Source organism: Schistocerca americana, chromosome X (genome assembly GCF_021461395.2).
Source record: "Schistocerca americana isolate TAMUIC-IGC-003095 chromosome X, iqSchAmer2.1, whole genome shotgun sequence".
In the NCBI taxonomy this organism is placed as follows: domain Eukaryota; kingdom Metazoa; phylum Arthropoda; class Insecta; order Orthoptera; family Acrididae; genus Schistocerca; species Schistocerca americana.
In genome coordinates this window covers 945820917-945848272 of record NC_060130.1, presented here as the reverse complement: position 1 = coordinate 945848272, position 27356 = coordinate 945820917, and the positions used below count along the sequence as shown (strand labels likewise).

General features: G+C 40.6%; 1 protein-coding gene across 2 annotated transcripts in view; it reads right to left on the bottom strand.

The window, feature by feature from the left end:
- LOC124556552 (GDP-fucose protein O-fucosyltransferase 2) overlaps nucleotides 1-27356 on the bottom strand; it is a 101248-nt gene that overhangs the window by 32182 nt on the left and 41710 nt on the right. For both annotated transcript variants that reach the window (XM_047130511.1, XM_047130512.1), the window contains 2 exons: nucleotides 20078-20198; nucleotides 14254-14388 (listed from right to left, as the gene is read on the bottom strand). In XM_047130511.1, the coding sequence (XP_046986467.1) occupies nucleotides 14254-14388; nucleotides 20078-20198 (256 nt within the window). The remainder of the gene's footprint in view (nucleotides 1-14253; nucleotides 14389-20077; nucleotides 20199-27356) is intronic.

Here is a 27356-nt window from a genome sequence, read left to right as displayed (position 1 = left end):
ATAACAGTTAACCATTCACTCCAGGATCATTCCTACACAGCTTGCTAAGGTGATACTCTGATAACTACTGGGACATGCAGTCCTTTTCTGATCTGAGGAGAGGGATCAGAATTGCCTCCCTCAACGAGTTGGGGAAGTTGCCTATCTGCCATATTATATTAAAACATTCGAGGAGGATTTTCTTTGATGCTGCTGGCAAATGTTGAAGCATGCATTACCACATTTGGTCGTGATCGGGTGCAGTGTCAATAATCTCAGTCAGAGCCGATTCGAGTTCCCACATGAAGAAAGGGGAGTTGTAGGCCTCAGAACTGTTGGACCTGAAGTCCAACTTTTCACTCCCTACAGTTGCACGATAGTGACGAAATGCTGGATCCTGGCCTGCTTGCCAGAAGTTCATGCAGAATGTTCGGTTAGCATCTGAGCAATGTCTGGGTGTTGTTTGGAGGCACCCCTGTTTCAGCAGTGCTTCTATCGGTAAACGGCTGTGTTTACCAGAAATCCTCCGGATGGCTTCCTATACTTTTATAGAAGAAGTGGAACTGTTGATGGAGGCCAGGAATGCTTGCCATGACCTATTCTTACTATCCCTACCAACTTGTCGAGCCTTGGCCCTTGCGACTCGAAAGGCCCTAAGTTAATCTGTTGTCGGTCGGCATTTAAAATGTCGAAGAGCAGCACACCTTTCCCGGATCACGGAATGGCACTCATGTGTCCACCAAAGTACTGGTAGCCTCCTAAGACGACCTGAGGGCTGTGGGATGGAGAAGTCAGTGGCACGTGGATCACTTGCGTGATGTCCACTCATCCTTGACGCTGTCGCAGTGTTCGAACACAGCCAACTGGCTAAAATGTGTTGAGTTAGCCCTGCTGACCATTCATTTTCGGGGTTCGGGGCTTAACTTCAGGTGGTGAGCTACTTAGTACATGAAGGCAGGCAGATTGGGAAGTGGTTACTGGAATGGAGGTCACCAATGACACAGTGAACAGAGTAGGCGAGGGCGGGAGAACAGAAAGAGTGGTCAATGGCCAAGAATGACCCAGTAGCAGTAGAGAAATGTATGTGAGTACCTGTGTTGAGGATGCACAGCTCGTGTGATGTCATGAGGCCCTCCAAAACCCGACCCCGAGGGTAAGAATTGGTCGAGTCCCACAGGACATGATGGGCATTGAAGTCTCCCAGGAGGAGGAATGGTCATGGGAACTGTGCGATAAGATCTGTGAGAGCCCCAGAGTCTAGTGAATCTTGCACAGGTAAATACAGTGAGCAAATAGTAATCCTTCGACACACATTAATTTGAACTGCTACTGCTTGCAGGTCAGTAGGCAAGGAGAGAGCAGAGGAGTGGTGCGCATTAGTGACAGACACTGCGACACTTCCCTTGGCCCTTTCCCCAAATAGGTCATCCTTGTGGTATAGTGTATACCCCTGGAGCACAGGGACATCTGTATCTTTAAAATGCGTTTCTTGTAAACAAAAGCACAAGAGACGTTCATGTGCTAGGAGTTTCAGTTACTCTACATTGGTCCTGAACCCATTCATGTTTCTCTACAGTACGGAACCCATGTCATCAGTGTGGTTTTAATTTACCCCATCTTTGCATTGGGGAGATGAAGCACTCGAAGAGCGAGGGGGAGTGGAGGGGCTGCCTGGATGCAAGGCATCTAACTCTATGATATCCTCCTCATCAGTCAGACGGAAAGAATTATGTCTGATGGTGCTCAGGACACCTTTTGACTCTAATGTCATGAGCCTTTCCCTGCACCCTGTCCCTTCGAGGATGAGGAGGAAAGGGGGCATTGAGAGGCACTCTGCTTTTCTTGTACCTTCTGGATGCTCACTGCGGAACCATTATGGGTCTTTCCTAGTGTAGCTGCCTGGATTGCTTTGTTCTTACTCTTTTTCCTTTGACATCCACACATGGAAGTAAGGTGCTTGTGGTGGATACAGGCACATTAAGCATCATCTGTGCCGAAGCGTCTGCCTTGGGAATAGGTTCCTACATCTACATCTACATTTATACTCCGCAAGCCACCCAACGGTGTGTGGCGGAGGGCACTTTACGTGCCACTGTCATTACCTCCCTTTCCTGTTCCAGTCGCGTATGGTTCGCGGGAAGAACGACTGTCTGAAAGCCTCCGTGTGCACTCTAATCTCTCTAATTTTACATTCGTTATCTCCTCGGGAGGTATAAGTAGGAGGAAGCAATATATTCGATACCTCATCCAGAAACGCACCCTCTCGAAACCTGGACAGCAAGCTACACCGCGATGCAGAGCGCCTCTCTTGCAGAGTCTGCCACTTGAGTTTGTTAAACATCTCCGTAACGCTATCACGGTTACCAAATAACCCTGTGACAAAATGCGTCGCTCTTCTTTGGATCTTCTCTATCTCCTCCGTCAACCCGATCTGGTACGGATCCCACACTGATGAGCAATACTCAAGTATAGGTCGAACGAGTGTTTTGTAAGCCACCTCCTTTGTTGATGGACTACATTTTCTAAGGACTCTCCCAATGAATCTCAACCTGGTAGCCGCCTTACCAACAATTAATTTTATATGATCATTCCACTTCAAATCGTTCTGCACGCGTACTCCCAGATATTTTACAGAAGTAACTGCTACCAGTGTTTGTTCCGCTATCATATAATCATACAATAAAGGATCCTTCTTTCTATGTATTCGCAATACATTACATTTGTTTCTGCACAATGTAAGAATATGAGGTGGCAAAGACAGAGGGTTTCGTCGCCTTAATTTCTTTTTTGCTTCGGCATAGGGGATCCCCTTGGTCACTTTTATCTCCTGTATTTTGCAATCTTCAGCAAAAACAGGGCAGTCTCGGCATTAGACTGGGTGGTTCCCAGAGCAGTTGATGAAGACCGCTGGAGACGAGCAATCAGTCCCAATGTCATGAGTGGCTTTTCCACAGCTCCCACAGATCGCTTCACCTCCACAACTTATAGTTGTATGACCGAAACACTGGCATTTATAGCACCGCATAGGGTTTTGAATGTAAGACCGAACATTAAGTCGAAGGAAGCCCGCCATGAAATGTTCAGGCAGTGTCGGAGAATTGAATGTGACAATGAAAGTGGCAGTCTTTTCAGTTGCTCCATTATTCCTGCGTGTTCGTTGCTCCATATCAACTATTCGCTAGGATGCAGATTCTTGCTTCAGTTCTTCTATGTCAATGTCCATGATATCTCAGCATGTGACAACACCCTTATTGGAGTCTAGAGAGGTGTGCATCTCAACAATGTTATCATAGTCACCCAGTTTCTGCAATTTCTTAAGGTCTACCTGCTTTGACCTGCTAGTTTCGACCAACAATGAGCCATTACACAATCATTTTATAGATTTTATTGTTCCAGCGAGGCCTTCCAAACCCTTATGGATATAAAAGGGGGTCACTTTTTCAAATGTCCCCTCCTTCCTCTATCACCAGAAACACACTGTTATTCACGACTCCATGAGTCCTGTTACTGCAGTCCAAAGTATTCTTATTATCAGGAGGACTAGCCCCTCTCATTCTTTTGGATGAATGAGTGTGAATACTCCCAAGTGGTATACCCTTCCTGCTCGGAGGAGAAGAAGATGATTTCGAGGGTTCCATCTCAGTCACACGATCAGCTAGGGAAGTAAGGGTCCACTCAGACAGAGCCCCGCATGCCTGAGTAAGCCTTACACGACTGAGGTACGGCAGGTTCCGCAGAGGTTGCCCACAAACAAATGTTCCACCTCAACAGCCATGCATTCCATCGGTACGCAGCACACCTTGAGGTTGAGTGTTTTTTTTTTAATAGAGGTTTATACCGTCCTCACGATCCGGGACGTCCAGCCCAGATCCCCATTCCCCGAGACACACAATGTTCCGCTGCCACGCCGTGTGGTGGTTGCTGAAACATGCCCAGAGCTTATGGTGAAAGGTGACTGGTGGTGCTTACTATTCCCCAGCTCAGGAACCCTGGGGTTGCCAAGCCTATACTCTGCTCCCGAAGGGCTGAGCAAAACACAGCTTGGTCACCATACTACATGAGAGGTGACATAATTCACAGACAAGTGTGGCAGATACACACAATTTAAATAAATCCATGTTTTAGTCAGGCAGCCACTTACCACCAACCAAAACAACAGAGAGGTTGTCAAGATAGCAAACTGGTTGTCCATCATGAAGGAAGGCTAAGCCCATTGCTGAAATCTCCCATGTTGAGTTTGATGCAGACAAACTAAAGCCCAGGTAGACATTGAAAAGTAAGTTTATTGAAACAAACATAAAGCTTCAATTATCCTTCTTTGGAGTCAAGTTACACGACACAAGAAATAGTTCACAATTAGGTCTCTATCATTGAAGCATGTGAGACACACAAACCCAGTGGACTGTCAGCCACTGAAAGCGAATCAATTACTAGAGTTGAAGTACAGGTCAAAAGCAACCGACCAACTCTCTAATTACACAAACACTGCATTGAACCAAAATACCAAAGTGCTGGAGGTCCACACTGTAAAGACCAAGTCTCAGCATGGCAACTGCTGGTTGCTCTATGTAGCGTAGAGACGAAGATCCCTGGAAGGTAGACTGGCACCAGACAACAGGCTGTGGGAGAATTCCAGGACAGCTTCTGATTGACAAACAGCGGCAGCAGTCAGCATAAAGCCCAGAGAGCTTGTTCATGGAGAAGTCACTATTGAGCTGCCAGGATTTGCTAAGACCTATTTTCGAGCACATGATTCTGCAAAAGTGAGTAGGTCCACACTGACTGTACCCTTTTGGGAGTGTGCCGATGCCGCTCCCACCTGTAGGTGAATCATATGCTTGGAACTGCAGTGGCGGTGTTCAGCCACTCAAGTGTTGCCATAGGCCGCGCAATGCTGTTATGCTGGTGGGCTATGAACCCCGAAATAGCATCCCCCCCCCCCTCCACCCCGCTTAGAAGACACATGGTAACACCTCAGCACCCCAGAAGATGGTGGTGCTGCCAGGGGGTGAGGGAACTGCTGCTGTTGTCCATGGGAGTTGGTGCCTGGTCTGCCAAAAGGCTGTTGTCCCCGGGTCCTGTGGTCTGCGGGTTCTACAGCTGAGTAAGCCAGCTGTGGCCATCAGTACTTTTGTGTGTCCAGTAGACCAATGCCGGAACAGAAAATTCTGAGAATTCTTCCACCTGGGTAGCCAACACACTGTGACAGTGCACTGGGGTGATATGTGTAGAAGTCTGCAGGTTTATTTGGCTTATTACACTGACACATTAGAAACACACAGTAAAGACAGTAACACATAAGTTTAATGTCATAAATAAAACATAGCCAGCCAATATTTAAGTCCATATGTAGTACAAAAACAAATCAAAAGTTGTCAACAGATGGCGGCAGGTATAGTAAACATTCCCTCAAGATGGTACACAAGAGAATGAGTGTCCTCTGCATGGCAGGCACGTGGTTCTAGCCGATCAGATGTCATGGGGTCTCGCCAAGTGAAGTGACATGAGCTCCAGGGACATCACCTCTTCCCACAGCACTTCTTGCAGAGACTTGCTTGCAGACTGCAGTGCCAAAAGTGGTGAGATCAGAAGGTAGGGATTGATCTCTGACAGCTGTAACAGCTCCACGTCACTGTCCGAGTCTGTTACTACATACTTCAATCAGTCCAATTTCACTTTAATGGCATCTAAAAGGATGTTTGGAATAGGGAGAACCAGCAAGAAATGAGGCACAGACCAAGGTTTCAAATGAACTTTTACAGCTATATCCACAGCCTGTCTAAAACCGGGGGTAAACAGATCCATATATAAGGCAGTTAAACGAAGCAGTGTACATAGCACCGTTCATAAGAGAAGAGGATGTTGCCAGTATCCACCTGAAAAGGGAATTCCCATTTATTCACTCTTAACATGATTACCAGTTTGACAAGTTGACTTGCAGCATGATGTGTCAGTTTCAACAGGGTACACTGCTTCAGTAGGAGAGCTGTGATGAGATCCTGCAAGGAACAAAATGGAAGAACCAGACATTGCAGCATACCCACGGTTCTGGGTGTTGGACTACCAACATACACTAGCAATGTGAACCCTAACGCTACACAAAAAACAAGTAGTGTATCGATGTGAGCTGAGGGAGCGAGGGTTTTGGTGGAAACACAGAGGACAAAAGAAGGTACACGATGCAGATTGGAATTCCATCGATATGGAGAAAACAGAAAAGATTCTGAAATTTGTTATGAGAGGGAGATCATTCAGAGCCACTAGAAGTGTCACCGCCCTGTTCTTGTGCCTCGAGGGCAGTGCACCAGCACAGCATAACACACAGCATGTGTATAATTACTGTGCCTACAGGAAGTGTGGAGCGTTACACAGGTGGCAATAGTGGGCACAGCAGACTGAACCTCCTACTGGCTTTCAGTTTCCTTTGTTAATTAAAAAGCCTGAGAAATTTTAAGGACTTTGTCAGACAATGGATCCACATGCCATAAAGCCTGGGAGCAAACTTACTTGTCAGGCGAATGTTGGAGAAGCAAGTTCAAAATCAAGAAGTTGGCAGACGATCAGGGACATGATTTGTCGGAGCACACAAAAGCACAATGGTGACTAAGACCCTGCAGATCAGTGATCAAGATTTATAGGTTTCTGATGGTTGTTTGTAATGTTGGTAAAATTGATATGTTAGCAAATGCTTTCTATAATGATCTGACAGCAGATTACAAAGTTCAGCAAAAGACAAATTATCAGTATGTTTAGTACGGGACAATTTATAAGGAGCAAATCCAACACTCAATACGAAGACCACGAAAGAAAAACTGACCATCACCAATCTTGTAGGCAGAAAAGTGATAGTGGAGGTGTCGTAAGTACATTTCCTGATCATAAATATCATTCAGAAATGAAAAAAATGGCAGAACTGTTGAAGTTGTCTCATTCCTGACGGACAATGCCATTATGTGTTGCTGTAGTAAGGCCAACTGCTGTTGCTGTTGTTCCAGTAATTGCCAACCAAGAAGTCTCTGTTCCTGCTGTTGTTGGAGCCACTGCGTTATAAATTCTGCATTTGTCCAGTATATTGGTGCATTGAGAGTTCAAAAAGACTCATCGCCACCATAGAAGTCTGCAGTTATGAGCACAATTTATTTGGCTTATTATGACAACACTGTAGAAACGCATAATAAAGAAAATGACATATAAGTTAGATGTCACACAAACAAAAGATAGCCGGCCAATCTTAAAGTCCTTATGTAGACAAATCAAAGTAAAAGTTGTCAACAGATAGTACCCAGTACAGTGAACATTCCCTCAAGCAAATACACAAAATAAAAATAAACTGATCACTCTGTTGAGATCATGATGTCAGTGCAATCTCACCAGTGGAGTTTTAAAAGTGCAGACGAACCTCTCAGTAGTCCATTGGAAGCAACATGGTCTTCTGCACAACACTGGGGGTTGCACCACCACCACCACCACCACCACCACCACCACCACCACCACCACCTCCGCAGGATGCTATGTCAGGGATCACAGTCCTCCAGCACTGTAGAGTGCTGCACCATGGGTGGCATATGTTGTATATCCATATGTGAATGCCTATGCCATATGAACCAGAGCTGTGCCATTCTCCACACAAAAACTATTAAACTCTGTTGAAGTGAACTTTGATTATTTGATAGTGAACTGAATCAGGGTGTGGGGCTGTGTCTTGTGCCTAGGCAAGAACCTGAAGTAGTTCCCTGCCAGTGAAGGGTTCATTATACGATTCAGCTTTATGGGGAGTGAAACATAAGGGAATGAAGGTAGCCGGACAGGGAGAGGACCCCAATGCTATTGCCAAGTGGTTGATATGGTGTTCTGCAAGAACTGGTGAATTGGTAAAAATACCATCCTGTATAACAAGACCCAGAACAGCTGATGAATGTTGGCAGCCCATAAGATCACAGAGCCTAGCCCTCACCTGACATGAAGAGGCATACGACTCCAGAGAGAGACATGGCACTTCCAGCATTCCTTCTTACTGTGTTTGTTTAAACAGTGAGCCTTAGCACAAAGCCGCTTAAAAGTGATAAAGTTGGTCTGCGAAGGAAGTCGTTAGTACTGTTACAGGGATCATTAGCCATTGTGAATTACTATTGCAATGTCTTTGGTCTACCATCATGGCTCTGGCCAATGGAGGAGGGGGGGGGGGGGGAGGACCTGTAGAAAGAGGAATAGTAGAGTTTCAGCAGAATAAATGATCATAACAGCAGAGACATACAAATGCCAGCTCACTCTATGAAGCATCGAACGTGGCAGTTGGTCTGTCTGACAGTGGCAAGCAAATGACAAGATCATCGCAAAGCTGTCACTGACACAAAGGTCATCATACAGTGACCAATTTAGCGAAGTTACAAGATTATGGGAAGAGGCTCAAACGGTGCCAGGGGAAGCACTAAAGTGAGTAAGAGAACCATCACTGAGGCGTCTGCTGTGCAGCAGCACAACATATGCCAAGGTATGCGAGAAGCTGGTCAATTAGAAGACCCCTACCAGACGAAATGGTACTCCACCACAGGGGATGGTGTGTGTTGAAGTTGGGAAAGATTCCTGGCAGGAAAGAAAGAGGGGGGGCGGGGTTGTTGGATTAATGTGGTCACTTAAAAATAAGTAAGTGTTCTGCCTGGAGGTAGGTAAATGTTGAAAATGGTAATTGCTGAGGTCGTTTGCACCTGCACTGCTATTGCCCCCAACGAGGTACGAAGGGGAATCCATTCACTAATGGCAGCTGTAGAAACCTCTTGGGGACCAGTGTGGTTCCAACACAATGGACGATAACAATGGAGCATTTGAGAATGATCACCAGTGAAGTGAGTTTCTTGGAGGGCATTGCAAACAGCAGATGAGGACATACAGTGTTGTAGTTCCAGTAGGTGATAGTAATAACAGTTACAATTCCAGTGAATGATCACGTGACTGATGGCCAGGTTAGGAGCGAATGGGCCAGGAGGATTGGTCACACCACAGGATCACTGCCTGTCACCAGTGTCGATGGACCAATCTCCACAAACACTGGCTCAAAATCCGACTGCGTGGGGGGACCTGGTGTCTTCAGGGGCACCAGCGGAGCCTTGTCCCGATTCTTATGTCACAATTTTTATTCTTCTTCTTCTTTTCCTTCATAACCTTTGGTGGGAAAGATTCACTCAAGTGGTAATAGATCTGATTTGGGAAAGATTGAGGAGGAGGGGGTGGGGAGAAGGTGTGTGGGAAGGGGGAAGTGGTTTTCATCTTAGAGAGTAATTGATCATAATATCCACAGGATGTAGGCATTTATATTTCTTCTGTGCCTCAGTAGGCGACAGACAGTTAATAGATTTGTCTTCCTGGCTCTTCTTTTCTTGCTTTAAAAATGTGCAAACTGCCAACTGTGGAGGCTGGTGTTCCGTGCAGTTGGCACACCAAGGTCGACATTCACAAGGACTACCTTTGTGGAGTGATCATCCACAGTTGCTGCATTTTGGATTCGCCATACAGTGGGATGACATATGGCCAAAGCATACGCGTCTGAAGCACATCAGTGGTGGGACATATGGTTTCACATCACACCTGTTCATCATGACCTTAAGGGGAGAATGAAAGCAAACGGGATCAAAAACCAATTTTTAGATTTTTGTATATTTGAAATGCCCACTACTTCTTGCATTAAACAATTTTTACTTCATATAAATATGGTAATTTTTTCATGAGTTATGACAGTTTTCCTGATACCCTGTGTGATCTGGCATTTAAAAGTTACACCTTCTTTTTGGCACCATGCGGAGATAATGCACAGGTTTCTTTTATTCCTTGTGCATTATTTCCTGCTTTTATTGTTTTACCATGTCAAGGCTCCCTACCCTGTATCTACTAGCGATACTCATCGCTCTCATCATGTTTGTTATTGTTTTTGAGCACTATTGGTTGTACTTATGAAGTTTGTTGTGAGTGGAGTGGGTGCTGATTTCTATTTTCTCTGGTTTCACATATTTTCATAAAAAATGCTGCAAATAAATAAATTCTCGCCTAAATTAAAATTCAGAGGAAATATACATAAAGGTAAATGATGTTAGCGGGTCAAAGGAAGCAAGAATGTTAAATGCACAGATAATCAGCACCTCAAGAAAGAAACTGCAGTGTCTTCAAGGAGTTTCCTCCCAGTTAGCTTGTGGAGACGAACATTCGTTTGGAAATATTGCGGTGAACCTTAGCATACCCAGTGATTTCATTTCCAAAAATACTGTGTGCAGAATGTGTGGGGGTGACGTATCGTTGGGAGAGAATCGGTGTTTTTGCAAAGGGATTGTGTCAAAACAGCTGTTAATTGTACAGAACGTGTGCAGTTGCTACAGCAATGACACATCAGAAATAGCAAATAATAATTTGTATGATAATACCATCAGGCTAGTTTATGGTCTCAGATCTATTGGTAAACGGATGGAGGCAGGAAAACTCTTATTTGCATCACTTGACATTCCAAATCTACCTCCAAAATTTATGACTTACAATAAAATTATTGGAACTGCTGTTGCTGAAATTTGTAACATCTCATGAAGGAAGCAGCTGAAGAAGCACTCAAGGAAAGTGACGACAGTGAAAAAGGTGATATTCACGCTTGTTTTGAATGCAGCTGGCAGAAATGTGGCCACGCTTTGCTAAATGGTGTCATGACAGCTACATCATTTGATACAGGCAAAGTAATTGATGTAGACATTCTAAGCAAATGCTGTAAAACTTGTGGCAGTGAAACTGAGAAAGAGTATGAATTATACTGGTCCAAGTGGTGGGATGGAAGTAGAAAGAGTTCTCATGACTTTTTATCGTTCAGTGGCAAACAGAGATTCAGATACACACAGTATTTGGGGGACGGCGACAGCAAGGCTTATGACTGGATATGTGTAGAACAACCTTATGGTCCTAATGTCACACTTCCTAAATTACAATGCATTGGGCTTGCTCAGAAAAGAATGGGGTCCAGGTTGAGAAGATTATTCAGGCTGTATACTTGGACAAGGAAGAAAAATTCCTGGATTTTTCTCGGATTTCCCAATTAAAAATACACTTTCTTCCAGGTGAAAACACGCTTTTTCCATGTTAAATGACAGTATATTTTCCCGGCACTTTAGAAAATGAAACTCAACGCAAAATACACGTTTTGGAAATATCTTTATGTGCAGCAACATGTACGCTGCATATTTTTGTATTACGAAAGTATACATTGGAATTCCACCAAACACCGCATGTTACTTTCCGAATCATTGAAATCGATATTGCGATATGTTTCTGTAGGCCAGTCATAGCTCTGGTCATGTGATCTCAGCAGCCGATGACAGCGGATATTCAGAGCATAGGACACGTGATGTAGTCAGCCAACAGCAACATCACTGTTGACAGGGAAAGTTAATAGTTTAAATTAATATATATAGCGTTGCTACAAGAAAAGCAAAGCTTTCACATATAATATTGGTCTCTAAGGTTAATAAGCTGCAAGAGAAGCTATGATTTCAAATTTTTTTCGCGTGTTACACTTTAAGAATCACACAAATGTGCCAGTAAAATTTTTAATAATGACAAAAGTCTGATCTTCGGGGTTTGAAATTCTTCTAAATGGCTAGTCATCAAAGAGATGATTTTTAAATGACAGTCAAATGCTCTGTGATTTAAGAAATTTGTGGTACATTCTCGAACATAGTTCAACTTATGTAAAAGGATATTTACTTTGAAAGTAACACTTTTCAAACCAACAATCGCAATGTTTTTCCCGCGACCTGTTAGAAATAGGTTCGTTTCAGCAGTTGCCAGAGAGCGCAGATAACAGGCGTCACCGCGCTTACGCAGCTACTATGATGCAGGAAGACCGTATGTACGTACGTGTAAAACAGTGAAAGATCATACATTATGTCATAAAAGAAACAAGACATCAGAGGATACTCCAAGAGCATCAGAATTTCGTGAACCATAACTAAAATGTGCACATTTAAAGTGCATACTTAAAGTGCACATTCATATGTTCAGATTCCCAATCAAGTAGACCTCGACCTGATATTAAGCTTTTCAGTGTGGTGGTTGGGATGTAAATTTTCTTGGAGCACCAGTACTGTATTATATCATGTTTGGTTCTTTATTATGGCATAATGCCATACGTGCTAGAAGATGAAAACATGCACTTGAAATGCAGTGAACAGTTGAAACTAGCCAGTACTGTGGAAGTTAACATTTCATTTCAAATACATTTCATCTCAAATACATTTCATCTCAAATACATTTCATCTCAAATACATTTCATCTCAAATACATTGGTTGCCTCTGCGGAAAAGGTTAATAAAAGTCAATTTCTTTAGCAAACAGACAAAAATAACTTCATTGTTCTGCAAGGCAATTAATGCTTGACAGTCAGAAAGGTGGAAATAAAATAAAATCTGAAACTAATGAACACTATCCACTATAACTCAGACTGCTATGCACATCAGCCTAGGATCTACGGTATCTGTGAACCGGGTCAATACTTAAAAAAAAATTCAAAACTATGTTCATCTTGTAACGCACATCTTTCTGAAAAGTCTGAAACATAAAACGTGTGTTTGAGGAAATGTAAGACATGTTATTTGGTCTTAAGTGTGCCAAAGTGCAGTGCCACGCCTCTTCATAAGGCTTTCATCTATCGCACGTCACTGTATTTCGTACTGTGGAATTGAAATGTGTATATATTGTACTGGATGCCATCAAACTATATTCAGGATAGTTGGAAGTTGAAATGTCCTGTGGTGCCTATCCTGCTCCCAGTCGGCCGGTTTGACAGCCTGCAATTAATAGCGGATGGGATTATTTGTAATCGAGAGAACAAGAACTCTTCAGAAAATTTGCACTATTTATTGCCTATTAGCTAATAACTTACTGTTTTGTGTGTCATAAAATTAAATCTAGGATACATAAAACCAATAAAGGAAAGAGACAAGCAACAAAGTACACATTTCTTCAATACTTAGCTCCTAGCATTTTTTCCTCTCTAATCTTGCTACAGCTTTACATGACATGCTTTCCTTTCTGTGAAAGAATCTATTACCTCATCAAAGCTCGTCAAACGATTCACTACATGAAAAATTGAAATGTCATTATCTAATACTGAAAAAGCTGTTAACACAAATAATACCCAAGACTGATGTGGTTTCTTGATCTGATTGGAACAAAGGTAGAGTGCAAAGAAAGGAGGCACAAGAAGTGGAATTAATGCTGCACTGGGCTACCTTTTCTGGATGATCTGCACTTCTGCATGATTTGGAAGATGAGGAGCAAATCAAACCCAATAAGGGGACCATATAGTTAAGAATGAACAGTTGTAGAATGCCAGAAAGGAAGAAAACAAGTGTCCAAATTCACAAACACAGACAAACCAGATCCAAGCACAATTGATATCAAGAAGGTCATTAAATGGAAAGCTAGAGAGCAAAAAAGAATAGTAAAAGGACAGACTTGCAGCATGTGAAAGGAGCTTGGGCCCTGAGGTGGCTAAGAACATATTCACAAAAGAGATGTGAGCCGCCTAGGGGACCTGGTTCTGGTATACAGCCTGTGTCTGTGAAATAGTGCACCACTGAAATTAATAAGAGAGTATATAGCCCTTACCTTGTCAGCAATGTCTCATGTGCTGACTGTAAGAAACTTGGGTGAGGTTTGGAATTTAAAACATTACCAAAGAGCACAATGATCAGAAATTGCATTACATCACTTCTTCTCTCTATGTTTCTTTTCTTGCTTTTCTTACTATAATATTCAGAATACTTATATTCAGATTGTGCCTGACACTGCTAGTGTACATTACCCAAGCAATTCGTAGCTGCTTTCACTGAACACGCTACAAATCTCTCTCCACTGACCCCAAGCATAAATCTCTGACCAAAAAGAAGCTTACAAGTTGTAATGGGTAAATGGTAGGCAGTATAACCAAGAGATCCTCACAAACAAGTTAAAAACACTGTCACAGGTCTGAAGCCGTGATTGTGTTTAACTAAAAACTCACTAAAATAATGTCAAAGTTTAAAATATTTTAAAACACAATATTTTCAGTACACCCCCCAAACAGTACAGCACTTTTTCCATGTATAAAGTGGAAATTATTTGCACAGCACAATTATCTTCAATGGTGGAGAACATAATTTGTTGTTAAAAATATGAAATTCAGTACAACCAACCAAATGAATGTTTGTGGCTGAAGGGCTAACTGAAATGCTAGACAGGAAAAAATGTTTGTAAAAGAAAACTTACCTCTTATGTATGTTTTTCAGAATGTCTTCCAGAAGCGAGACATGTCCATGAAAAGAAATGCATTTCAAATCTGTAGCTGTGAGGTTAGAATAGCCCCAGAATTTTCCTCTCCATATCCCATCTTTTGTTACTTTCCTAAAAGAACAGCAATGGTTGATAAAATTACTATATTATGTTTGTGTGATTAAGAGAAATTAGAATTTTTCCTGCATAGCTGTCAGCATCAATTTATTATAAACATACTCAAATTATGAAACTATGATACTCTGTGAAACAACGCAATTGGTCACCACTTAACAATGAATGAAACAGCAATTAATTCATTGAAATCTAAGTACACAGAAATCATAACAGATATATTAATCAGTATTCCTTCACTTACACTGCTGATATTTAACTGTTCTTAGCATTTACAGTATGTATTCCAATCTCCAGATGTCACTATTCCTGAAGTGGAGAACTGGCATCATGAACTGTACTATTCAAAAAACAACCTTCTCAATCTGCATTTAACAAACATTTAAGTTTTGATAACTTCTTATATACAGATAATTCAATTTAAAAACCAAATAAGAAGACTGGGAACACACACACACACACACACACACACACACACACACAGTTTTACAAGTGGTTACAGAATAAATAATATTTTATAGTGCAAGGGTATAAACAACTCCAAGGAATTCCTGTGCATAATAAAATCACTGTGCCACTAAGAAGTCTTTCAAATTGGATTTGAAAATATGGGGTGTATAGCTCTTTTTTTTAATTATGTTAGAAGCCTAGAGAAAAACGAAACTAGTTAAATAGTGCACAGGGACTGTAATCCAAGTGCAAATCGTTTTTTCTATATCTTTTTTTAGTCAGGTTATACATCACCTTTCTCTTCTTGATCTCATTCAGTACATTTGTTAATTATCTCATTTTCCCATCTTCTTCTTGTCTGAATTGATCACTATTCAAATTTCAATTTCATATGAAGCTAACCCCCGCCCCTCCAAAACTTACATTCAATGTTAAAATATATCGCTTTCTCAGTATAGCCTTGCAGTTTTAAGTTCTATATCCACTTTATCTCAAGCACTGTGTATTATTTTGCTCCCGAAATTGCAAAACTCTTCTACTACTTTCAGCAGCCCATTTCTAATCTTACTTCCTTAGCATCAGATAAGTTAAATCAATTATATTCCATAATCCTCATTTTACTTTTGTTGACGTTCATTTTAAAAACACTTTTCAAGATACTATTCATTCCATTCAACTGTTACTCCACATCCTTTACCACCTGATGGAACTCCAATGTCATTGGCAAACATCAAAGTTTTAATTTCTGCTCCTTGAACTTTACCTCCTGTTCCTGATTTCTCATTGGTTTCCTTTACTACCTGTTCAGTGTACAGATCAAATAACACCGGGGATAGGTTACAACCTTGTGTCACTCCCTTTCCAATTACTGCCTCTCTTTCATGTCCTTCAACCCAAAAAACTGAAGCTGAAGTCTGGTTTCTGTATAAGTTTTAATAGTGCCCTCTGCTGCCTCTGTCTTATCCTTAATACCTTCAGAATTTCAAGAGAGAGAGAGAGAGAGAGAGAGAGAGAGAGAGAGAGAGAGAGAGAGAGAGAGAGAGAGAGAGTGCAATCAAAATTGTCAAAAGTTTTCTGTAGGTCTACAAATGCTGTTAATGCACATTTGCCTATTTTCAATCTGTCTTCGAAGTCGTAAGATTGGTACTGCCTTGCATGTTCCAAAGTTTCTCCGAAACCCAAGCTGATCTTCCCTGAGATCAGGTTCAGACAATCTTTCTGTTATTCTGTAAATAATTTGTGTTAGTATTTTGTATTCATGACTTATTAAACTGACAGTTAGTTAACATTCACACCTTTCTGCAGCTCCATTCATTGGAATTTGGATTAGTACATTCTTCTGGAATGTTTGAAGGTATGTACCTCGCATACAAAGTGGAATAATTTTGTCGTTTCTCCCAGACATCTTAATAATTCTTAAGAAATGTTGTCTATTCCAAGTGCCTTGTTTCAAATTCTTCCTCCTCCTCCTCTTTTTCCATATTGTCCTTAAGTTTCTTTCCTATATGTAGACGTTATGTGGATCCTTCCCTCTGCAGTCTTGTACACTTCCACAACTGCACACTTCTCCTCCAGCCATTCTTGCATCACCATTTCACACTTTCTGTCAATTGTGTGCTTTTTATTCTATAATCCCTTTTGCATGTTTTATCTGCTGCATTTTGTATTTTCTCCTTTCAATATTTCGTGCATTACCCAAGGATTTCTACAGGGCTTTGTCTTTTTGCCTAGATATAACTCTGATGTAATCATTTCATCTCTCACATTTATGTTCTATTGCATTTCTTTCCCCATTTCAATCAATTGTTGCCTTATGCTTCCTATATCATTCCCAACAACTACTGGTTCTTTAAATTTATCCAGGTCTCATCTCCTTCATTTCCAACCTTTCTCTACTTTCTTCACTTCTAATTTGCAGTTAATAAACAAACATATTATTATGGTCACAGTCCACATCTGCTCCTAGAAATGTTTTGCAGTTTAAAATCTGGTTTTGAAACCCATCTTACCTATCAAAAACTTTCCAATGTTTCCAGGTCTCTTCCATGTATGCAACCTTATTTCATGATTTCTAAACCAAGAGTTCACAGTTATTAAACTAGGTTTGGTGTAAAAATCTACCACGTGGCTTCCCTTTTCATTCCTTTCCCATAGCCCACAATTTGCTACTACTTTTCATTCTCGTGCTTTTCTACTGTCAAATGTCCCCCCCCCCCCTCCCCCTCTCCTCAAAAATAAAAAATTAATAAATAAAATAAAATGAAATATCATCTCCCTTATTTTATCTCATCACAATTATATCTCTAATTCTCTTTATCTTTTGCAGAGCTAGTAGGCATAGATACTTGTACTACTGTGGTGGGTCTTGTCTTTGTGCCTATCTTGGCTACAACAACACATTCACTGTGCTATTCATCGTAGTTCACCCACAATCATATTTTCTTGTTCATTATCAGACTGACTTCTGCCTTACTACTATTTGATTTTTTGTTGGTAACACTGTACTCATTTGAACAGAAATCCTGTTCTTGCTAGCACCGAATTTCATTAACACCCAGTACATTAAACTTCAAACTAATCATCTTCCTTTTCAAATCCTCTAATCTAACTACCTAATTAAAGGACCTAACATTCCACACTCTGACCCATAAAATACCATGTTTGTTTTTTCTGATGATGACATCCTCCTGAGTAGTACATGCCTGTTGATCCAAATGAGGGAATATTTTAATTCCGTAATATTTTATCCAAGAGGATGCCATCATCGTTAAAACATGCACCCAAATTGTAAATCTTCAAGAAGTATAATGGCTGTAGTTTCCCCTCGCCTTCAACAGCACCATAGTACAAACAAAAACGGCTACGTTGGATAATGTCACAAGGCCAGATTGGTCAATCATTAAAACTGTTGCCTTGCAACCACAAAAAAAAGCTCTTGCCCCTTTTCAAGAACCATATGTTAATCTGGCCTCTCCACATATACACCTCTGACATGGTTCAATCTATGATACAGCTAGTTGTCTTTATTGTTGAGGCCCACAATCCACTCCACTGTGTCTAAGTATATGGTATATCTGATTAGTAATATTATGTATAGAGACTGCAGAGTAAGAACTCTTAACACAATTGAACAACTGCCTGCGTAGTCTGTGAATTGACGTAGCATATCATTTTCATTATCCAGTTCTTATCTCAGAACATTCTTTGGGACTGCATAAAACTCCTCCAAAATTTTATACCATAGGATGTAATAGATTGAAACTATGCAAAAGATTATTCTTATGGTAACGACAGAAAAGTGTGCCATTTGAGACAGTCTTTGGATGCCTGCATTGCAAATGGACTAATATCTCTAAATCTTTTGTTTACTATCTCAGGACATGACTTGGCACTATTTTCTTACAGTTTTGATGTTTATGCATCATGATCTGAAGGGTCATAACCAATTTTTCTCACACTGTGTGCCTCTGCTACAGAACAATCTATTAAGATATTATCTATATGCATCTGTCCACATACTCTAGTTTGAAAAAACACTGTATACATCAGATTGTACAACTCAAGCTGATCCAATAAACCTTCCTTTCTGTGGAGAACCTGTGAAACGGTTAATATTGAGATCCCAACACAAAATTAACATTATGTCTTTTTTAAGAATGAGTTTAGCATACTGTCAAGTCTGGAGAGGAAAATACTCTGAACTGGGTGATATGTACAACTAAAACAAAAAATTTTTTATTTCAAAATACAAACACTCAAACATAACTTTCAAATATTTGTCTGTAGGATATTTTGCTATGTAAATTATTCCGAACGAAACATCACGTTTTGCATAAATGGTCAATTCTGCCATATGCAATAGTTCCTCACACAGAAATACTGTAAGGTACCCCTCTAAAGGAAGTCTTAGTATTTATTCTCTATGTACATGATAGTCTGATGCAAAAACAAATTCCACAGCTGAGATCATTATCAGTTTCTCTATTTTACCTCTAATTCACAACCTATTTTGATGAAACAATCTCACTGTGAGCCCTCTAACCTGCATTCCCTATTCATTGGACTAATATTCACTATTACAGAAACCATCTTGAAAGAGTGATACCCCTTCACAGGCTTCATTAAAAAAGTTGCACTCTTCTACAAGCTACACAGGAATTTGGACTAGAGAGAGCAATAACATCCATGCTATACTATCACTTATAAGCAAAACTAGCAACCCCTTCCCAGGCCATTTCTAATGTAATCTGACTTACTGGCACCAACAAAATGTGTGCCTTTTCAGCAGTCATCAGTGCTCTCTAAGATCCCATATTAACTCACTTTATATCTCTATCGAAATGGGGCTGATGATGATGCTGTTATAGCTGTACAAAGTGAATATTAGTGCTGCAATTCTGAGCAGCGACCGTCTCAAAGTCACTGCCTATATACAGTAACAAGGTCAGTCCTTACCAAGACTTCTTGCAGACCCCTTTTCCCTACTCCCTATCAATATGTGATCTTCTTTAGTCAAGTCCTTACACAATGTCCTTATAAGTCATCAGTCTCTTTACTAAGCCTTGAACTTGTGTTGAAAATAATGGCGACTAAAGTTTTCATTAGCTGTGTGCATTTACCTCACCTATGGCTGCTACTTGGCAGCAGCATCATCATCCTCTCCTTAATGTTTATATTTCACTTAGGCTTCTTTAAAATGCTGGAAGTCTGCTGCATCTTCCCCGATTCTACAACTACCAGAGGCTCCTGTCAACTGTACTCTGACAGCAGACTAACCTTATTGTCAACATTTAACATAACACTAACTGGATCTTGTCCTCCTCCTAATAATCTTTTTGTCAACTGCCAGCTCCCACTTCTAACCTCTCTCCCTCTGTCATCTGTCCAGTTCCCATCTAGCTTTCTCTAAGCAGAAGCAACCTACGACACAAAAGGTTGAGCACCCAATTAGTAACAACACATTTATTCAACCATTATCATTTACTTTCAGTACTTGGCTACACCTTCTAGACGTTACACATGTACAAATGTCTCATATCTGCATAGCCCACATTTCTCCCCACTCACTTAGAGCTTCAACTACTTTTAACTGTGTACATTTCTTGCTAAATGAACATTATGCTACTTAATTGATATTTTCCCCTGCTTTGTCTCTTTATGAGACAGTTGAAACTTGTTTGGTTTGGTACAAATCTCCACAAAACTATCTTAATGACACTTAATTCTAAGTTCACACCTGTAAGGAATGCTCTGAGGGCACTCATCAATACTATATCTTTCTTCAAAATTTTCATCTTTCCACAGGTCCTTTGGGTGTTGTAGATAGAAAACATGGTCAATTATGGTTGTGTTTACTTCTGAAAGATCAAAATGAACAGAATTAAACAACAGCAAAATTTTTGAGGTTTATTACTGTTAGTAGATAATACACACTACAGCAATGAACACTCTCCTCAGAATTTTGAAACACTGTCATACACTGTCCAGTCACGTTAATGTGACCACTGTCTGTGTTTGACATCAATATGCAATAACCATTCGTAGGCAGCAGCACTAGCAGTGGAGGATATAAAAAGCTTGTCAGAGGGATGCAGAAAACAGTGCAGTTGTCGTAGTAATGTGGAATCAGAGCGATTTATCTGACATCTAAAAGTGCATGATCACTGACTTTTGGGGCACTGATGGAAGCATTTCCAAAGTACCTAAGTTTGTAAACTGTTCGCAGCAGCCATGGTTAAAGTACACTGTGCATGCCAAAATGGCACTATCCAAAACCAATGCCAAGCAAACTGTGGTGTACCATGGCCCATAGATGACAGGGTGAATGATGGCTACAGGGATGCGTACAGTCAAACAGAGGTGCAACTGCTGAGCAATTGCCTGCCCAGTTGAACCAAGAGGCTACCAACAGTGTCTCCCCAATGACTGTTCAGCAAATATTGCTGCATTTGGTCTCCACAGAAGGTGCCTGGTTCATGCACCCATGCTGAGTGCTGTCCATCAGTGACAAAGACTGGAATTTGCATACCAATACTGCTGCTAGATGTCCACAGAGTGTTAACAGGTGGCGTTTTCAGATGAATCACATTTTATGCTCCATCTCACAGACAGCCGTTGGTTGTCAGAAGAGTCCAGGCCAGAGGAAGGAGCGTTATGGCCTGGGGAATGTTTTCGTGGCATTCCCTGGGTAATCTCATCTACATTTAGGGACAATGTCCACCTCTACATGCAGCTTGTTCTTTTTTTTTCCTTGGCATGATGGCACCTACCAGCAGAACAATGCAATGTGTCACAAAGTTCACAGTGTATACGAGTGGCTTGAAGAGCACCTGGATGTGTTTACCATACTCCCCTGGCCACCAAACTTCCCGGACTGAAGTCCAATTGGGAATATGTGAGAACACCTCAAAAATGGCTCTAAGCACTATGTGACTCAACATCTGAGGTCATCAGTCCCCTAAAACTTAGAACTACTTAAACCTAACTAACCTAAGGACATCGCACACATCCACACCTGAGGCAGGATTTGAACCTGCGACCGTAGCAGCCGCGTGGTTCCGGACTGAAGCGTCTAGAATCGAGGGACCACCTCAACTGGGCTGTTTGCGCCATGGCTCCTCAAGCGAGAAGTCTAGCGAGGCTGGCTACAGCATTTGGAGCCGGAAACGCTCCATATTGTTGTTGGTACCTATCAGAACCTCACTGACTATCTTCCAGCATGTCCACACTGCAAAATGTGTTTATTCACGCTTTTGACAAGTGGTCACATTAATATGACTGGACAGTGTATTAGTCACTGCCTAATATAAGTAGAAAGTCACACTGGTGAAAGCATGAGAATGCATATTAAACACATACATATCATGTGTCATGTTACTTCACAATACCTATTAGGCTCCCCTGTCAATACACACATACCATGTCTACATAAAAAACAGGTCAGCAATGAAAATATCTAAAATCAGCAATTATTCACAAAACAATGATGCATCAATTTGACCAAACAAAATTTTGGCGCTGCTCTGATGCACACATGCATAGGTACAGAGCCCTCTTGTAGATAGAATTATTGGGGCAGGCTATGAAATATAAAAGCTGTCCAAGCAGAAAACTGTATACATCATGACAAAAATGGAGTCTGTAGCAAGCAGAACTACATAGAGTATTAGCACACACATTGATTTCAAAAAGACAGTCATTATTTGGATGAGAATTATCCACAGAAATTGCCAGATGTAGATGATGTCTTTCAGCTCCTAACCCTACATTTTTGCGATCAATGAAAGATTTTAGTTTGTATACAATAATACATGCTCTGCTAAATGAACATGCATTCTTATGCAGGACCAAGTATGAAATGCACATGATGTTGAGAACTTCCACTTTCAGTCACCTGTAGTCTCGAAAACCATTACATAGCTTCATTCGTACAAACCAGATGCAGGGTGGAAACCAAACTCAAGACTAAAATTACTATCTTACTGACCATTTTGATTACGAAAACTGACTTTACTGCTTTGTGCATTAAAAAAAAGACAACCAGACTTAATACTGATTCAAATTTCTCATTAGGAAAGAAGGATCAAAACCCTTTTTAAAAAAATCATTACCTTTCCTTATAATACTGACATGCTCCTATTCAACACAAATATACCTAAAGCTAGAAACAGCTTTAAAGTGCAGCTGTACAGTACCATTCTCAGAGTAACACAAACAAAATGGTTACATTCTGGAAAATGGTTACAACTTTTAAATGTAATGTTTTAGTTCCTCTACAAAATTAGGTCATTAGGACTCAATTTGTTTTTGCTTCTTTGAAAAAATGTTATAGCACTCCTTTTTCACTTATGAACTGTTTTCTGTACCCTTTCCAAGTCTTTAACTTCCTTCACTTCTTGTGCCCTAACTTTTGTAGCTCTCCCCAAACTTTGTTTGAGACACACTTGCTTCCCCCCCCCCCCCCCCCCCCCAAAAAAAAAAAACCTCCTTATTAATTAATTCTTTCAAGCACTTGTTTGCACCACCCAGTAATCTGTCTACAGTTCATCTTTTCTCCTTCTCTTATTCTTTCATTTTCTTCAGTATCTGTTTACTGTGTTCAATATTTACTCTTTCTTTTTCAAACTTACTCTTCATACATACTTGCAACAATTATTGTTTTCCTGTTTCTTCAGTTTTTCCCCAGCCCCTTCACAGTACTGCTTGTATCCGATATGAGTTGTCTGTGCTAACTGAAAATGTTCTTGAGTGGTAATTATAAAGTAACCACCACAGCATCTCTTACAGTCAAATGGGCATCCAATGTTCTTTCACATGTATTTGTAGTGTCTTCATTCGAGATGTTCCTCAACAATGAGAATCCACTTTCTACATCCGTATTGCCATGTGAAATGCAAGGGCAGCCTCCACAACAAAAATGGTAGGGTACTTCTTTTCTCTAGAGGTATATGTCTTCTCAAAAAACCTACTCCAGTAACCATTCTACTGGGTTCTTGTCACTGCCCAATTCTTCTTCTTCTACTGTCAGTAGTTGCCATTCAGTGTACGCAATAGGAAGAACTGCACCCAATTTTACTACATTTTTGTATGACTCTTCTTTCTTCCTCTTTGCAGGATGCACACATACAAGATACCACAACCAAGGTTTGTCCAAAGAATACTTTTACAAAACATGCACATAAGAAGAGGAAGAGAGCTCTATTGAGGATAGACTTATTGGGGCTGGCTATGAAATATAGCTAATGCATGCTGTTGTCCATTCCACTGATCCATGATTATTGAAACAGCACATTGTTTACTCGCTAACTGTCACGAACCTGCAGTGCTACCACCTGCCCATGGCTGCCACTACTCATTTCACACATTTCTGTTATTCTGTGTCATCCTGTATCACTAGCAGTGGGTTTACGGATGAAGAAAGTCTGCAGATGTCGTATCATAATCATTTGTTTGGAATCAGACCAGTGTTTAACTACAGTTTGAAAATCTTTCTCTGGAGGTAAAACAAAGAGAGAAATATGCTACTCCAACATCTCCACCAATTGCTCTTTAAAATATGGAGCTAACACATCACATAATAAATATCTGGCCTCTGTCTATGAAAGGGTGAACTCAAAAGGAACACTTCCTTCCAGGAAACATTGCCTCAAAGGTTTCTTTGATATCTTCACAAGTTGACTCAACAGCAAAGTTCCCTCCAATCATTTGCAACCACCACTTTAATTCTGCTTTTAAAACAGTTTTCCTAGCAGAATAAAGCTGAATTGATGGTGTATCTCCAGGAGATTACATTACAATAACACTGCTACATCCACAACAGGCAGAAGGCAAATATAGTTGTGAAGCACTCAGTTTCACTTTACATTGTTCTCTGTGCTTTCAAGTTGCAAGCATGCTCCTGTATAGTACTAAAGCCCCAAGAATCTGAAAATTTCGGGCTAGTCTTGAGCTCTGTCAAATACCTTCAAGTTCTCAATAATTTCACATCTCTTATGTAACATTCCCAATATAGAAATCAAGAATCACATACTGGTGAACAAGGTTGTTAACAAAGGTTTAACTCAGAGCTTTCTCAACAGCATTTTCTAATTTTTCAATCCACCTACCACACAAAACATTACTTTGCTGGCAACAAACCTTTCTCCATATCATGTAAATCTTTTTTAAAAAGCCATGGTATAACACTGACTTTACAGACCAAAACTGAAAAATGTAGACTAAAACTGAAAAATACGAAAAATACTGACTTTTACTAACCATTTTCCATCCAGCAGATGGGATCAAACCTTCACTGGCTTGATGCCACAACATATCAGGATATAGGATAATATGTATGATGACCACATGTTACCAACACAGTATGAATGTGAGTTTGGACACTCCCAAGGTTAAAATTAATTGATTCTATCTGCAACAATTTTATTTGTGCTATTTTCACTTATTTCATCCCACTAGTAGTTGCCTGCAGCTGCTCATAAACTGCTGAAGCAATGTTTTGTGCCATCTGCATAATTGTGAATGTGTTTTGGTTTAGACTCTAGAGTTGTAATGAAAGAAAGAAAGCAAAACAAAAATAGCTTTAATGAGAAATTAAAAAAAAAAAAAAAAAAAAAAAAAAAATATATATATATATATATATATATATATATATAACCAACACAAAGCCAGTCTGTTGGAAAGCACTCATCAGCAAAAGCAAAATATGTTTCTGCATAAATTCAATGTTGCATTGCTCCATATCAAGCATTGAAACATACTTTGATCCCCACACTATTCACAAGGTGATTATGACATTGATGCTCACATTTGTCTCACTCTTTGATGGTTATCCCCCAGAGTTATATTGAGCACAAGGAGGGTTGCTGCAAGTTTCAACTGATCCCCAGCATGCTCAATAGGATTTGTGTCAAAATATACCGTAAGCAATTTCATATGTTTGATTCCTGCCTTCTGGACATGGATGCTTTGTGTTTATGCATTATTCTCTTGAAAGACTAAACCATCACCGAAAATGTTGATGATAAGAGTTGGACAGTAGATCAGGGGATACCATCTTGATACCGCACTGTCCTCTGTAATGTTGAGAGGCATCCAATGTCTGTATCTGATACCGAAAAAACATGACGACTCACCCAGCTGAAACCCTGGGATAGCATGTCCGACATGTGAACTGACATCTGGCTGCCTCCATACTTTTCTATGGCGATTATCAGACATCGGAAAAATATTGCACTTATTGCTGAAGACAACATAACAACGGTGATCCACGTTTCATTCCACATGTTCCCTTGCCCATTATCTTTGGGCACCTCTGTGCTGCATAGTTTGTACTGTTGTCAATATTGGATATTTTGAAGCCAAATTGATTATGTGGAGATGGTTGAATACTTTCTGGGGCAGCACGGTCTTAGCTGTCTCCAAAAAGGCAGTGTGCAGTTCTGTTATGGTCTCCTTAGGGTACTTAAGAGCTATTACATGTAGGTAGTTGTCATCAGCTGGTGGTGTTGATGATGGACAACCACTATGAGGCAGATTCTAATGTTTTGTGCTTCATAACAGTGGGTGAATGTTTGAATAAAATAGCCAAGATGAATGCTACGGCAAACTCTAATACAGAGAGCAACTTTCCATGTTGACAACTCTTCTTCTCATACAGTAACAATGTGCATACAATCAAATCTTGAACTGAGCCTTAGAGGCATGCAGACATACAGAACAGTGTACACAAACAAAAGTGTCCTGTTCAAAGGACAAAGTTGTCTAATAGTAGACACAAAGTGTTATCAAGCTTCAGTGTTCAGCACAAACCAGATACACTGGTACAATTAAAACAAGATGTGACCCACTGACACAGGAATGTCAAAACAACAATGAGATAGACCCTCTCACTGGAGAAAGTGACTGTGAGTCAGCCAGGTACTTCTGATATATAGTCGGCAAAAGATAGTGGATTTCATTTACAAAGGGTGAAAGGAAAATCGCCAAGCAGTCGTGGACCCTTTTATGGTAACCAGATCATGCAATACTAGTTGGAGGCAACTTTAGCCTGTCGAGTACAGACTGGGTTGTCAATGGATACATTGTGGGAGGGGGTACAGACAGACAGTCATGCGAAATACATTTGAACAGGTTTTCTGAAAAATTGTCTTGAGCAGCTAGCTCTGCAGCCCACACACAATGGAAATATCTTAAATGTTATAACTACAAATAGGCTGGACCTTATCGACAAGGTCAGTATAGAAATGGGGATTCGCAATCATGGTGTCATTATAGCAACAATGATTATGAAAGTTAATAAATCAGTCAAGAAGGCTAGGGGGGGTGTTTCTGCTAGATAGCACAGATAAGCAGTTATTAATATCTCACTTAGACAGTGAATTAGCATCACTTAGTTCCAGTAAGATTGCTGTAGAGGAATTATGCGTAAAGTTTAAGCGGATTGTAATTCGTGGTCTGGAGAGTTACATGCCTAGTAAGTAGACAAAGGATGGAAAAGACCCCCATGGTTTAAAACTAAATTCGGCAGATGCTGAAGAAGCAGAGGCTATTGCACTCCCGGTTCAAAAGGGAACACATACACGATGACAAGCAAAGGTTAGTAGAGATTCATGCATCTGTGAAAAGATCTATGCACGAAGCATAGAATTACCACCACTGTCGCACCTCAGCAAAAGATCTGGCAGAGAACCCGAGAAAATTTTGGTCCTATGTAAAATCGATAAGTGGGTCTAAGGCTTCCATTCATACCCTTGTTGACCAGTCTGGCTTGACAGTTGAAGATAGCAAAATGAAAGCCGAAGTTTTAAATCTCATATTCAAGAAATTGTTCACACAGGAGAACTGTACAAACATCCTGTCATTTGACCATTGAACAGACTCCCGTATGGACAACATAGAAATAAGTATACCTGGCATAGAGAAACAACTGAAAGATTTGAAGGCAAATAAATCATGAAGTCCAGATGGAAACTCAGTTTGATTTTACGAAGAGTACTCTACAGCATTGGTCCCTTACC